The sequence below is a fragment of the Protopterus annectens genome, chromosome 8.part0, assembly GCF_019279795.1.
Source record: "Protopterus annectens isolate FY-2018-M chromosome 8.part0, PAN1.0, whole genome shotgun sequence".
Lineage (NCBI taxonomy): Eukaryota > Metazoa > Chordata > Ceratodontiformes > Protopteridae > Protopterus > Protopterus annectens.
In genome coordinates this window covers 607,241,475-607,255,515 of record NC_056741.1, presented here as the reverse complement: position 1 = coordinate 607,255,515, position 14,041 = coordinate 607,241,475, and the positions used below count along the sequence as shown (strand labels likewise).

Below are 14,041 nucleotides of genomic sequence, written 5' to 3'. Positions count from 1 at the left end.
TGGTACTGTGGCCAGGGGGGAAGCCGTATTGAGTGGGGGAGAGGAGTTTGTTTAGGGTTAGGTAAGGCATGAGTTGTGCATGGATAGTTTTTTCTAGTATTTTAGAAAGAGAAGAGAGTATAGTGATGGGTCTGAAGTTGGTGGTGTCTGTGTTTTTACTGACTTTGTGGAGTGGGATGATGCAAGCATGGCGCCAGGTTTTAGGGACATAGGATTCTTGTATGGATCTGTTTATAAGAATAGAGATGGGGGTAGACTATGCTTTCTGCTGATAGTTTGAGGGTAAATTGTCTGGTGAGTTGCGACATGGTCTAAGTTTGAGAAGAGTTTTTATTGTACTTGTGGGGATGGGTGAGAGGCTGAAAGGGAAGGAGGGAGGTGGGTGGGGTATGGGATGGGGAGGACTAGAGGGGTGTGTGGGAAAGAGAACAATAGTTTTGTGATACAATCTATGAAGAATGTGTTGAATTGGGTGGCAGTTTCTAGGTCTGCGAGGCTGGGGTCTGGACAGGGGTTATCTTTATTACTAGGGTGGAGAATGGAAGAGATGGAGTCCCAGAACTTTTTTTGGGTTGGATGAGTGCATGGATTGGAGTTTGTAGTAGTAGGCTTTGCGGTCTTGTTAGTTTTTTGTGGAATTCTGAAGTTGCTTAAATTCTAGCAGGGAGCTGGAGATTTTTTGTTTTTGATATTTTCCATTTTTTGTCACACTGGCACATAGTAAGTTTAGTTTCTTTTTGGGCAGGGATTGGTTTTGATGCATTTGGTCCTTATGGGGGCTTGCTGGTTTAGAAGAGTGAGGAATGATTGGTTGAAATAAGATACAACACTATCAAGTGGAAGTGTTTTTAGAGGGGTCCAGTTAGTATGCTTTAGACATTCTAAGAAAGTTTGAGGGTTGAAAGAGGAGAGGTTGCGGGTTTGAGTATGGTGGTGGTGTTTTTACAGAGGGGAGGTGAGACGATTGGTGAAGGCTGGTAGGTGGTCACTGAGAGGGTCTGGTAGTATTCCAGCATTAGGGATAAGTTTGGGGTGAGTAGTTAGGATCTGGTCTATGATGGTACCGGGGTACTGAATTTTTTTGGTTTGGTTGGAGAATTTGAGTTGGGAGAAATTGTACAGATTGACTGCAAGGGAAGGGGTTTCAGATTGATTGCAAGGGAAGGGGTTGCAGGACTTCAAGAAGCTGAATCACCAGGTTGTGGAGTGGACACAGGGTTTTAGTAACTCCTGTAGTTCTCTTTTAAGTGATTTTCATGTAGTATTTAAACTGAGACGTGCAGAATTAAGAGAGAGTTGAGAACAGCTCTGTAAAACAGTGTTGTACATTTTTAATGAACTTTTGTAATGCATACTTTTCTTTTTCAGAGGTAATTTATCTGTTTCTTGGCAAAAGAGTTGTAATGTACTGAAATAAGATCCTCTTCTATCTCTTTAACACAGCCTTTATTTTATAACCTAGATCCAAAACCAAAGAAGTACAAGTGTGGCCTAAGAATTCCCTGTCCAGAAAAACACTTTGCTTTTCGAATTGTAAGCGGAGCTGCCAACGTAATAGGGCCAAAAATTTGCCTGGAGGATCAGATGTAAGTGAAAGCTGTGTACTAAAGTAATACAAGTACTGCTTAAGTTATTTAAGAGAAAGTTTGGATCAAGCATGTGTATACTCATCTTAGAAAACAGTTTGTTATGGCAAAAATAATGCCCAGCATGTCTCAAAATGTTAAACTGCAGTGCTCTTTTGAATTAATAGATGTGTGGATGGAGTCACAGTGCTCAACAGCTGTGCATTGCTTAGTGAGTGTGTTAATTTGGTGGCAGTGTGCAGCATTGATGACCTTTTTAATAAAATTATTTAAATCAGATCTCTTTGGTGAGTTTACTTCTCAACAAGGAATGGGATGGTGAATATTGCAACTAAGTCAAGGTATACTGGTACTGCAGTTATGTGCTTTGAATTTGCAAAGTCAGAATACTTCAGCAGTAAGGGAAGCAAAAAAAATAAGGTATAACATTTGGGAAAAGCACAGTGAGTGAGTGTTGGTACATCAGATCCCACAAAAGAGTGTAACTGGAGTGTCACTGAAGAGTGTGATTCCTTCAAAGATTTTCTTTCTGCTCAAGGAACATTAAAACGTATGATGTGAAGTTGTTCAATCTCGCCGTTCATGCTTACACATGGGTTCGGAGCCGATCTTTTGGCTCCGAGTCGGCCGCTTTACTAGCTGAAGATCTCAGAGTAGCTCGAGGCCAGGTCCCTATCCCATGATGCTCTATGTCCTACCTCAAATCTAGTTTGTCTCTGCAATAGATCAGAGGTCGTTGGAGAGCTCGGGCCAGTTTGTGACAAATTTTTCTAACTTTATGCTTTATAACCAAGTCTTTCTTTCGATAATTACTCTTTATACTGTTATACTGATGTTAGTTAGCCTTTGTTTGCTTTAGTTTTTTTTTTTTTTTTTTTCCAGAGTTTTAGACGAGATTTCGTCCTTTTCAGAGCGGCTGCTCTTAGGCCTTTGGCCGTGCCTTCGTTTATTAGTTCCCTATCCTGTTTAGTGTGTGTTTACATAGTTAAGAATAGTCTTCGGTGGAAGAGTGTATTTAGCTTGTTATTAGATATAAAATTTTAGTGTTACTTCAGATTTTTATAGTTCAGTGGTCTAACAACTTAGAGTTTATACAGTAGTTAGAGTTTGCGGTGTGTTTGTGTATGCTTTTGTTATACAGTAATTTTTTTCTTCAGATTACTGCTTACTTTTGGTGTGCTCCTAGTATGGCTGATTAAAAGGAGAAGCAAAAATCAGGATTTAAAAAGTGCTCAAAATGCAGGCAAAAAATGTCCATCACGGACACCCATGTGAATTGTCTATTGTTTGGGGCCATTTCACCTCCAGGAGGATTGCTCTATCTGCCATTCCTTCAGTAGCCGGGTTTTGCTTGAAAGAAGAAGGAAGTTGGTGGATGTTCAGGAGTCCTTGGACAAGGCTGACCAGACCCTCCAAGTCATCGAAGGGGTCGAAGTCTTCTAAAAGCTTCCTTGGAGCCCAAGTCATCGGCTCTGAGTCTTACTGTGAAGGTGCAGTCGCCGGCTCCGCACTCTTCAGAGCCATACAGCGAGCCAGTATTTCGGAGTCTGTCTCGAAACCTTGAGATTGCCTATTCTTCAATCGGTGGTTTCTTTGGTTCCTTCGACTCGTTCTTCGAGGACCCTCTCTGATGTGGACCAGGTGGTGCAGAGGCTTCTTGAGAACCCGGTACTAGCAAGATTATCAGCGTTGACCAAACCAGTTTCAGGGCCTAAGACCCATCGCACCTGCTGTGACTCCTCCTCCTTGCCGAGCCTTCGGAGCCGGGGGAGGAGGATCTGATTGTGGAGCCAAGGCCCGTTACAGTGCCATCGGCTCCCTCAACCCTGACTTCTTCAGTACCATTGGAAGAGTCTGGGAGTTGACACTTTCTGGTTGGCTCTGAGGGGGGGGGGGTCGAACTGATGCGTTGGTTTCGACCCTTCATCTCGGGGCGTCAGTGAGGATGCACTCTGCTTCGTCCTCTGGTTGGAGCCCACTGTCTCGGTGCTGGGGAGGTTGCTGTCTTCAGAACCGGTGACTTCCTCTGGTCAGAACAGTGGAGCCTTCGATGCTATGAGGAGGGTTATGTCGTCCAAGACATGCACATCATCAGGTCCCTCCTCCTTTTCCCCTAAAGTGCCGCTTTGTGCCTCTACATCACAGATCCTGGTGAAGCGTTGAGACCCGGAGCCTCAGGTAACCCCATCGGGTGACCCTTGTTCTACTGAGACCTCACCAGAAGCTCCCACTGATGAGATTCCCAGGAAGAAACTTTTTATGAGGAGGCATTTAGATTCCCCGCAGGAGTCTTTGACATCAGACACCAACTTAGAGGAATCAGAAGGGTCCCCCTCGGAGGATATCTCCATTGCCGATATCCTGGAAGTCCTTAAGCAGAGGGGTGACTGGCAGTCAGCCCTACTGAGGATGAGTCGGTGCTCCTGAAGGCCTTTGGGTCTCAACCTTCCACCTCCGGGGTGACTCCGCCCTTCGAATTAATGAAATTGGTTGCTTGAAGGGAGTGGGAGTCTCCTGATACTATGGACCCAGTCCCTCGGAGGCCCAGCAAGTTTATCACCTCCCTCCAAGACAAGATGTTCCTCACTAAGGGAGTTCTGGTTGATGCCATGGTGGCGGTGGCCACTAAGAAAGAGATGTCCGAAACCTCTTCTACTGTCCATCCTCCTAATAGGGATTCCAGGACAATGGACAGGTACGAGAAACGCATCTTTAGTTCTGCGACCTTTGCTATGCGATCACTTAACTACTTAGCTCATTTTACCCGTCTTCAAAGAGATCTCCTAAAAGAGCTCTGAGATGCTCTGCAGGGTACTACAGATGGAGGTGTCTCTGAAAAGGTGACAGCCCAGCTTAATACCCTTAATTCCATAGTTAACTCGTCCATGCGGCTCATTTCCTATGCAGCCGATGGTTCCATTCGGGCAGTGGGTTCAGCAATAGCGCTTCTGAGATATTCCTGGATGCGCTTATGCTTCTTTGTGGAAGCCTTCAAGTCTTCCTTTGTCAGCACCTCCATTCGATGGCTCGTCTCTTTTCGGCCCAAAGTCAAGGAGACTCTCACTAGGTGTGAGCAAGAGGGAAAGACTCTATCTGCTGTAGGAGTCCGTTTTCCACCTCTACCAGACCATACCCCAAAGGGCAGAAAGGTGGAAAAATGTGGTTCCGAAAGTCCCAAGGAGCATTCCAGAACACACGTAGTGAACCCCCCTACAGGGGCAGAGGAGGGGGTAATAATGGAAGGCACCGCCCTGGCGGCAGAGGGGGTCCACAGAACTAGGACGACAGGGATCAGTTCCTTGGTAAGCCCTATCAGTGCTCCTGAAAGGAGGCCTGATTGTCCTACCCTGGAGGCAGTCGGGGGTCGCTTGGCTTTGTATCCGGATGCCTGGGTAGGAATTACAAGAGATTCTTGGGTACAAAGCATCGTTACCAGAGGTTACTCCATCCCATTCTTAGAAACCCCACCTGTTCGGAAAAAAATCCCAGATGTTCCATCCAGTCTCAGGGATCAAGCAGCCATAGAAATCCAGAGGCTGCAGTAAAAGTCATCCAGCCAGTCCCAGCAGACCAGATAGGATCCGGAACTTACTACAGACTCTCTTTAGTTCTAAAGAAGACAGGAGACTTGGAGGCCCATCTTGGATCTCAGCAGACTCAACACATTTGTAAAGTAGTAGTTCTGGATGGTCACGCTTCAGTCTATTCTCCCTTTCCTCAGAATGGGCAATTGGATGTGCTCTATAGATCTCAAGGATGCATACTACCATATCAAAATGGCCAGACCATCCAGAGGTCATCTGCGTTTCCATTTGGGAGCCAGTCACTACCAATTCCGAGCACTGCCCTTTGGACTCTCAACAGCCCTCAGAGTGTTTACCAAATGTATGGCAGTGGTTACGGTTCACCTGAGGAGTCTAGGATTCAGAGTGTTTCCATATCTGGACGACTGGCTCCTTACCGCCACCTCCAGGCATCAACTAATTCTGTCCAGGGGTCACACACTCAATCTCTGCTCTCAGTTGGAAATCACTATCAATTTTGAAAAGTCTTTGTTGTCGCCATCACAGCGTATCTCCTTTATCAGAGCAGAACTAGATACCACCACCTCCACAATAAAATTGCCCCTGGACAGAATAGCCACTCTCCGAAACCAGGTTTCAGACATTTTGCAGAGAAGAAAAGTACCGGCCTCTCAAGTACTGAAGCTACTAGGTACCATGGCAGCTACGCTCATAGCAGTTCCTCTGGGACGTATGCACATGAGGATTCTTCAATGGTTACTCTTCACCCTGTGGTCTTACCAACAACTTCTGATGTCATTCTTGATTACGGACTCTTGCAAGGAGGATCTTCGCTGGTGGTTGACCAGCCACCAAGTCACAGTGGGTTGACCATTTATTTCTCCCCCGCCGTCGGCCACGGTGACCATGGATGCTTCTCTGATGGGGGGGGGGCTTTTTCTGGGAAGAACAGCCCAAAGCACCTGGTCTGAGACAGAGGCACAGTTGCACATCATTTTTCTGGAGCTGAGAGCAGTGCTTTTGGCGTTGCAGCACTTCCACAACTCTCTTCCTCTAGGGACAATTGTGATACAGACAGACAACATGTCTGTGGTCTGGTACATCAACAAGCAAGGGGAACCAAGTCTTACCCCCTGTGTCGAGAGGCCTTGAGAATTTGGCAGTGGGCAGTATACACCAGGCACTTTCTGATAGCAACGCATATCCCAGGGAAATCCAATATGATAACGGACAAACTGAGCAGAGCCATTCTGTTACCGCACGAGTGGTCTCTCAAAGACAAAGTTGCGGAGATGATTTTCCACAGATGGGGCCAGACTTCCTGCGACCTGTTTGCATCCCTTATGAATGCCAAATGCAGAAGCTACTTTGCCCTGAATCCCCCTCCAGGGACAGCCCAAGGGGCTCCCTCGTACAGGATTGGCCGCCAGGACTCCTGTATGCCTTCCCACCTAAACAACTGATTACGAAATTCTTGCAGAAAGCCAAAAGCCTGGGAAGGACTGTAATCTTAATAGCCCCTTTTTGGCCTCGACAGATTTGGTTCCCCTTCCTCAGACTCTATCAACTGGAGGAATCTTGGATTCTGGACCCAGTTCCAGACCTGCTGACACATTCATCAGGGGTCCTCCATCCCTCCCTTCGTTCCCTCAGACTGACAGTTTGGCTGCTCCGATTCCCAACCTAGCCAGGTCACACAAATTTTCTTCTGCGGTACAACATATTCTTCTATCTTCGCATAAAGCTTCCACCAGAAAGTTGTATGTTAGTAAATGGAAGTGATTTGCTTTTTGGGCCTCCCAGAATAACATCGATCCTTATGTTGCCCCAATTGCTAGTATCCTGGAATTCCTATCTAAGCTTTTTCATGAAGGTGGTGCAGCTACCACTGTTAGAGTCAAATTGGCTGCAATTTCAAATTTTCACCTCAGAGCTGAAGGTTTTAATTTGATGTCTGACAGATTATGTAGGGCCTTCCTGAAGGGTACCATTCATCTCAGGCCGCCTATTAGACAACCTTTTACTCCCTGGAATCTAAATTTTGTGCTGTCACATATTATCACTCCCCCTTTGAGCCTGCATCATCCTGCCATTTGAAGTTTCTTTCTTGGAAAACTATTTTCTTGGTTGCCATTACCTCAGCATGTAGGGTGTCTGAGCTTCAAGCCCTTTCTGTCAGACCCCATATTTGGTGTTTCACCCAGACAGAGCATCAATGAAGACTAATCCTTCATTCCTGCCAAAGGTGTGTTCCAAGACTAACCAGAATCAAACTATCAAACTTCCAACCTTTTTTAGTAATTATTCTAATAAGTTGGGGTACTTGTTGCATAAACTTGATGTCCACAGACAATTGAGATTCTATTTGGACAGGACAAAGGAATTTAGAAGATCTGACCAACTCTTTGTATCTCATGTTGACACTAAGAAAAGATTACCAGTCTCTAAAGTTACCCTTTCCAAGTGGTTAACTGACTGCATTAAATTTATATACTGTTCAGCAAACCAAACCATAAGAGCATGGCGTGAAGGAACATTCCACTAGGGCTGTTTCCACTTCTGCTTATGCGGCTCAATTGCCTTTGGACACTATATATGCTGCTGCCACTTGGTCTAAGCCACATACCTTTATCACTCATTACAAAGAGGACAGGGCTTCCTTTGGTTCCACTATCCTCAGGAATATACTACCTTGAGCCACCCAGGATTAGGGTGCCTGGGATGCTACCCATGTGTAAGAATGAAGAGCGAGATTGAACAACTTCACATAAAGACATTATGTACTTACCATAACGTTCCATGTGAGTTGTTCATCTCGTCTTCATTCTTACATTCCCACCCGCCTTCCCCCTCCAGGGTCTCGAAGAATGAGTAGACTTGGGGTCTGGTGGTCTTGTTTTGGGACTTCTTACTCCAGTTGGAGTATTTCTTGGGTTATATCTGTTCATGCTGGGTTCAGCAAACTAGATCTGAGGTAGGACAAAGAGCATCATGGGATAGGGACCTGGCCTCAAGCTACTCTGAGATCTTCAGCTAGTAAAGCAGCCAACTCGGAGCCGATAGGCTCTGAACCCATGTGTAAGAATGAAGGCGAGATGAACAACTCACATGGAACGTTATGGTAAGCACATAACTTCTTTTTTATTTCTACCTGCAGACGTCAGTAAGTTTGAGCAGATGCGCTGTACTTTTTTGTTAGCATTCCTTTTGTATTGTTTGGCATTTTGTCACAGAGTAATAAAGCCCTGACTCAGACAAGCCTGGTTTGAATTGCATCTCTGGCACTGGAAGAACTTGGTGGGAGGGGGTCTGAAGTGAACACCTAATGCTAGCTCAGCCATTGAGAGGTAGTTCCCGATTAGCTGTGGCTCCCATGCAGGCAGAGGCTTTGCACATAGGCAGATGACTAGACTTGATATCCCAAACCCGTGATGGCAGATGTTAGTGAGCATCTGTTAGGGAGCACACATACCTCTGGAGATGGGCATTGGATACTTGTGGCAACAGAATGCTTATGTCACCCACGTTAGTGTGGAGTTAGGGGTTACAGAAAAGATTTCTGCCATTTACATTAATGAGATGGGAAGATGAAAAATCATGTCTAAAAAATAATTTTGTGTTCAACTACCCATATAACTTATTGTGCCTTTTCAAGGTTTTCAAAGCGGGGAATTCTTATTGCTATGTGAATAAAGAAAGTCACCTGAATGGCATCCTCTAATCACATATGAAACAAAAGTTGATCTTTATAAGTCATTTCAATGCTGAAGATACAACTGCCTAATGGTTTCCTGTTCTGGAAATTGGTATTTGACTGCTTTCCTTTATCCAGGCACCGTTGACATTTTTACAGACTTGAGATCTGACTTTGGATGTCCTCTTTAATTGATATTTTTTGGATTTCCTCATGAAATTCTTAGCTTGGCAGGATATGTGGACATTTCTGAACCTTCTGAGCTTAAGACCTCATGCTACTGTAAATAATAATGTCACATATTGGGCAAGGTGTGCATGCCAAATCCCCATGTTCCCCATTTCTTTTTTGCAGGTTGTACCATTTGGATCTTGACCCAAGAATAGATTTTTTTGGAAAACTGCAATGTTTGATACTCAAGTCACAGAAACAGTCAGATGTTCCTACATTTACTAGATTAAAAGCTGGGAATTCACACTGTTTGAATTGCTTGAGAAAGGAAATTGATGTGAAGAACTGTCACAGGTATCGAGCTTCATTTGGACTGCCACAAAGATTTAAAACTTAGCACTTTTATTACCTTGAGAAAGATAATCATCTCTGGGACTGTCATGCGTGACAAGAGGCCAGAATTAGCTAAACAAGAGAAGATAACAAACTGAAAGGAGAAGGCTCTCCGACACAATCTTCTGTGTAGCTAGTCTGATTGCCTTCTCCTCAGAAAAATCTGAAAATTTTCTTTGGGGGAGGGGTGAGGCAGGGTGCTCCTTCCCATGGAAGCCATTTATGCACTTCTGGAAGTATTTGGATTTAGCTTCCTTTGCTGTGCGATCTAGTAAAGGGCATTTGCTCTCACCATGGAAGAAATTATTAATGTGTATAGTTAGAAATTTGGAGTTAAAGGGGTGGAGGATCTAAGCATTCAAGGGAAAGACTGGACTAACATAAGAGCTTCACTTTTTGATGAAGAGCAGAAGGAAGAGAGTGTCAAGAAATTCAAGCGAGATCACAAGTAAGAGAAAGGTGTAGGTGGATGAATGTACATAAAGGGAAAAGTCTAATGATTGTGAACAGTTGAGGTACAGCCAAGAGACATGAAAGCAATTATACATATAGGGAAGGAAATGAAGATGTGGTCTTGGAACCAGAAACAGACTGATCAGAGTTTATGTATACTACAGAATGTGATGGAAAATGTGGTCCAGAATAGAAAAATGTATGTGTGTATCTTTCTATATGGGGAAATGCAGCGATTGCCTCATGTACACAGACAACCCTCTCCTCCTACCACCCAACACTGCAACCTGTGAGAGACGCACTTATATAGCCAAACTGGAAGCAAAGCTGTCTTCACCCAAGACTGGACTAGACAGTCAAGAGGAGATGGTGAACACTTGCACCACACCACACTCATCACCTAGTCCCTCAAAACCTACACCACCAAAACACACACAGAACTGCAAAACACACACCTACATTCATAGAGGCTCTCAATAAAAATCTGCCCAAGCAACAGGGACCTCCAAAGCAAAATCGCAAGCAACCTCCACCTCCCAATGCAACCCAAATGCCACATAGCCCACAAACTCAGTGTGCCACTCAACCACAGCCCATAAATCATAACAACGTACCCAGTGCTCTAGTCATAGGTGACACTATAGTCAGGCACACTGATGTTCCACTCACCAGGTTAAACAAGGGGAAAGTTACTGTCAGCTGCCTTTCGGGTGCCAGGATCCGCCACATAACGCACGCACTCAGGTCACTCCACAAGTACAATATGACTGTCATTGTCCATGTTGGTGTGAATGACCTGAGACATGCCTCCCTGGACTACTTGAAGAGAGACATGAAGGAGCTGTCCAATCTTGTAACCAAGTCAGGTATGACCATAGCCCTGAGTAGCATCCTGCCATCACCCAGAATGATACCACAGTACAAGGATGAAATGATTGACTTCAGCAATTTGCTAAGCTACTGGTGTCATTCTAAGTGGATCCAGTATCTGTCTGCCTGGGATGACATGATTGACAGAGCATGATGTTGTGCCAGAGATGGCCTGCACCCATCGCCCTTGGGATTCTGGATACTGGCTAAGGCTCTTGCCACCCCTATAGTGCCTTTCTTAGGCAAGGTTCAAATGACAAACTCCCCACCGTAACAGGTGCAAGCAAGCAAAATCTGAGGGTAATGGTACTCTGTGCTAGAAGTCTAAACCTCAAAAAGCACTCACTCGAGGCACTCCTTAAAATGGAGAGCATCGACATCTGTGTGGTGACCTGGTTCAAGGCTCCAGAGAGCACCCCTGCATTACAAGGCTGTAATTCATACCACACCTTTCGGCCACCTAACCTGGACCGAAACACTAAAGGCTGAGGCATGTCCATATTCATTAAGGATATCCACACCTCCAGGCTAGTTGCTCAGCACAATGCATCCGAGATTATCCAAGTGCAACTAACTCTGGGCAAGACTGCAATCCAAATTGTAGCTTGCTACAGATCCCTCACCTTGCCCCAGGATTCCCACTCCTCATTTCTTGATACACTGGAAAATAGGGTACAACCTAACACTCTAAAAATGGACGATTTCAACTACCCCACCATTAACTGGGAAAACTACTCATGTACCAACTCTTTTGCTCAATGTTTTCTGGAATTTATAAATTCCAGAGCCTTGGATCAACTTATCCACACCCCCACCAGGGGCAGCAATATCCTAGACCTGGTCATTACCAACATGGGCAGCCAGATTTCCACACCAGAGGTCAATTCCTCGTTGGTCAGATCCGACCACAAGCTAATCACCCTAGACATCCACATCCTGCCCCACCCCCCATTAGGGAAACTACTATAAACAATTTCTCCAAAGCCAACTTCATGCTTTTTAAGACAGAAGTGGTGAACTTCACGACACCCATGCAGACTGACAATAGAGGTATGACTGCTGAGTCCTACACAAATGCACTTCATAAGCACTTAAATGAGTGCATGGATCGTGCAATCCCTAACAGAACAGAGATGCTATCCTCCAAAAAAAGGAAGCCATCTGGTGGTCCTCTGCCGTAAAAAAACTCTACAACAGAAGAAAGAAACTGTTCCAAAAAAGAGTAAAATCTTATGACTGGAGGAACTCCCTGGTCAACCTCAGTAAAAAGGTGAGATCCCTCATAAAATCCTCCAAAGCTAGTTACGAAAACAAAATCACCACTGATTCTAAAGACAACCACAAAGAATTCTATAGCTATGTCAAGCATCTCATTGGCAACACTCTGATCTGCTCTGAGTTACAGCACAATGACACTAAATATACAGAACCAACTGATATTGCCAACATCCTGGCAGATGGGTTCATTGCTAACTTTACCCCCCCTCAGCCCCTAAAGGGCCCATCTCTATACCGGAAGAATGCAAAGTTCCTGTAATCACAGCTGCACAGGTAAAAACCAAACTCTCCAAAGCCAAAAACAAGCCAAGAACACATAATCAGTGGGACCTGACAACATCCCCGGCTGCGTTCTTCACGAACTACAGAACAAAATGGCACCCCACCTAAGTACCATGTTCAATCATAGCCTCACCTCAGGCTTTGTGCCCACCGAATGGCACACAGCGACGGTTATCCCACTCCACAAAGGGGGAACTACCGCCCCATTAGCCTGACGAGCCTGGTCTGCAAGGATATGGAACATATCATCATGGAACTTATAAACAATGACATTGGTAGTCTCCAAACTCTGGACCCCACCCAGTTCGGGTTTGTAAAAGGCAGATCATGTCTCCTAAACCTGATAGACTTCTTTGAAGTGGTCACCAAAGCCGTAGATGAGGGTAAGGTGGTTCACACGGCCTATCTAGATCTCGCCAAGGCTTTCGACACCATCCCCCACTCTAGACTTAAAGCTAAACTCACTAAACTAGGTATAAATCCCTATGTCACAAGATGGGTTGCCAGCTGGCTCACTGACAGAACCCACACTTTGAAAGTAGCAGACTCCAAATCCGACTTCAGGCCAGTGACAAGTGGAGTACCACAGGGTTCAATCCTGGGTCCTCTCCTGTTTGGTATCTACTTCTCAGAAGTACAGGCTAACGCAGAAGGTATTTTGCTAACAAAGTTCACAGATGACTGCAAACTAGGAGCCATAATCAAAGCTCCTAGTGATGTGGACATGCTACAAAAGGGCCTCACTGAGACAGATGCCTGGTGTCAAAGCCATGACCTCAAGCTCTGCTCAGTGCCAAAAAGTGCATTGTCATCCCTTTTGGTAAAAACTCTGCACCCATGAACTACCACATAGGCGGTAGTCTACTTAACACCGAAAGTGTGATAAGAGATCTTGGGACACAGGTGGACAGTAGTCTCTCCTTTCATAATCACATCGCCACAGTAGTCAGGAAATCCTTCTACCTGGCACACCTCATCACAAAAAGTTTCTCATCCAGGAAAAAAAGAGGTCATTATTCCTTTCTACTCGAAACTCATTAGACCCATTATAGAGCACAATGCCCCTTTTGGTATGTATCTCACAAGACATCTACAACAATTAGAAAGGCCGCAGAAGTACCTCACAAAGAGGATTACCGGCCTCAAACAGATGCCCTATGCAGACCGTCTCAAAAAACTCTAGCTTTACTCCATCGCATATCGCCTACTCAGAGGTGATCTCTGCCTAACGTACAAAGCTATGTCAAACCCAGAGCTGTTGGACATTATCTACTTAAAGAAATCCCAATCCCTAGGGACCTAAACCTTGTCACCACAATCAACAGAACATGCTGGAGGGATAGATTCCTGTCCCAGAGACTTCCCATACTCTGGAACAGACTACCTATCTATATCAAACAAAGTTCCTCATTAGCACTCTTCAAGAAAAATCTTGATGATTGGATGGGAGATAGGAAATTCACCCCAGGGATCACTTCTGTGGCACTACTTGACAGGGGCACATGAAAATAATTTTCTTGGGTGGCGAAAGCCAGGGTACCTTTTTGGCTAGGCTTATATAGGCCCTAGAGCCAATAGCCTAGTACCTACCTATGAACCTATATATGTGTGTGTGTGTGTGTGTGTGTGTGTGTGTGTGTGTGTGTGTGTGTGTGTGTGTGTGTATATATATATATATATATATATATATATATATATATATATATGTGTGTGTGTATGTATATATATATATATATATATATATATATATATATATATATATATAATGTGTGTGTGCTTTTGTATCTATC

The 14,041-nt window shown here is 44.8% G+C and overlaps 1 protein-coding gene across 1 annotated transcript in view; it reads left to right on the top strand.

The window, feature by feature from the left end:
* The window catches only part of FAM3A (FAM3 metabolism regulating signaling molecule A), a 1,301,271-nt gene that overhangs the window by 720,515 nt on the left and 566,715 nt on the right, over positions 1 to 14,041 (top strand). Inside the window, exon 5 of the mRNA XM_044080097.1 lies at positions 1,463 to 1,586. Coding sequence (XP_043936032.1) covers positions 1,463 to 1,586 — 124 coding nt within the window. The remainder of the gene's footprint in view (positions 1 to 1,462; positions 1,587 to 14,041) is intronic.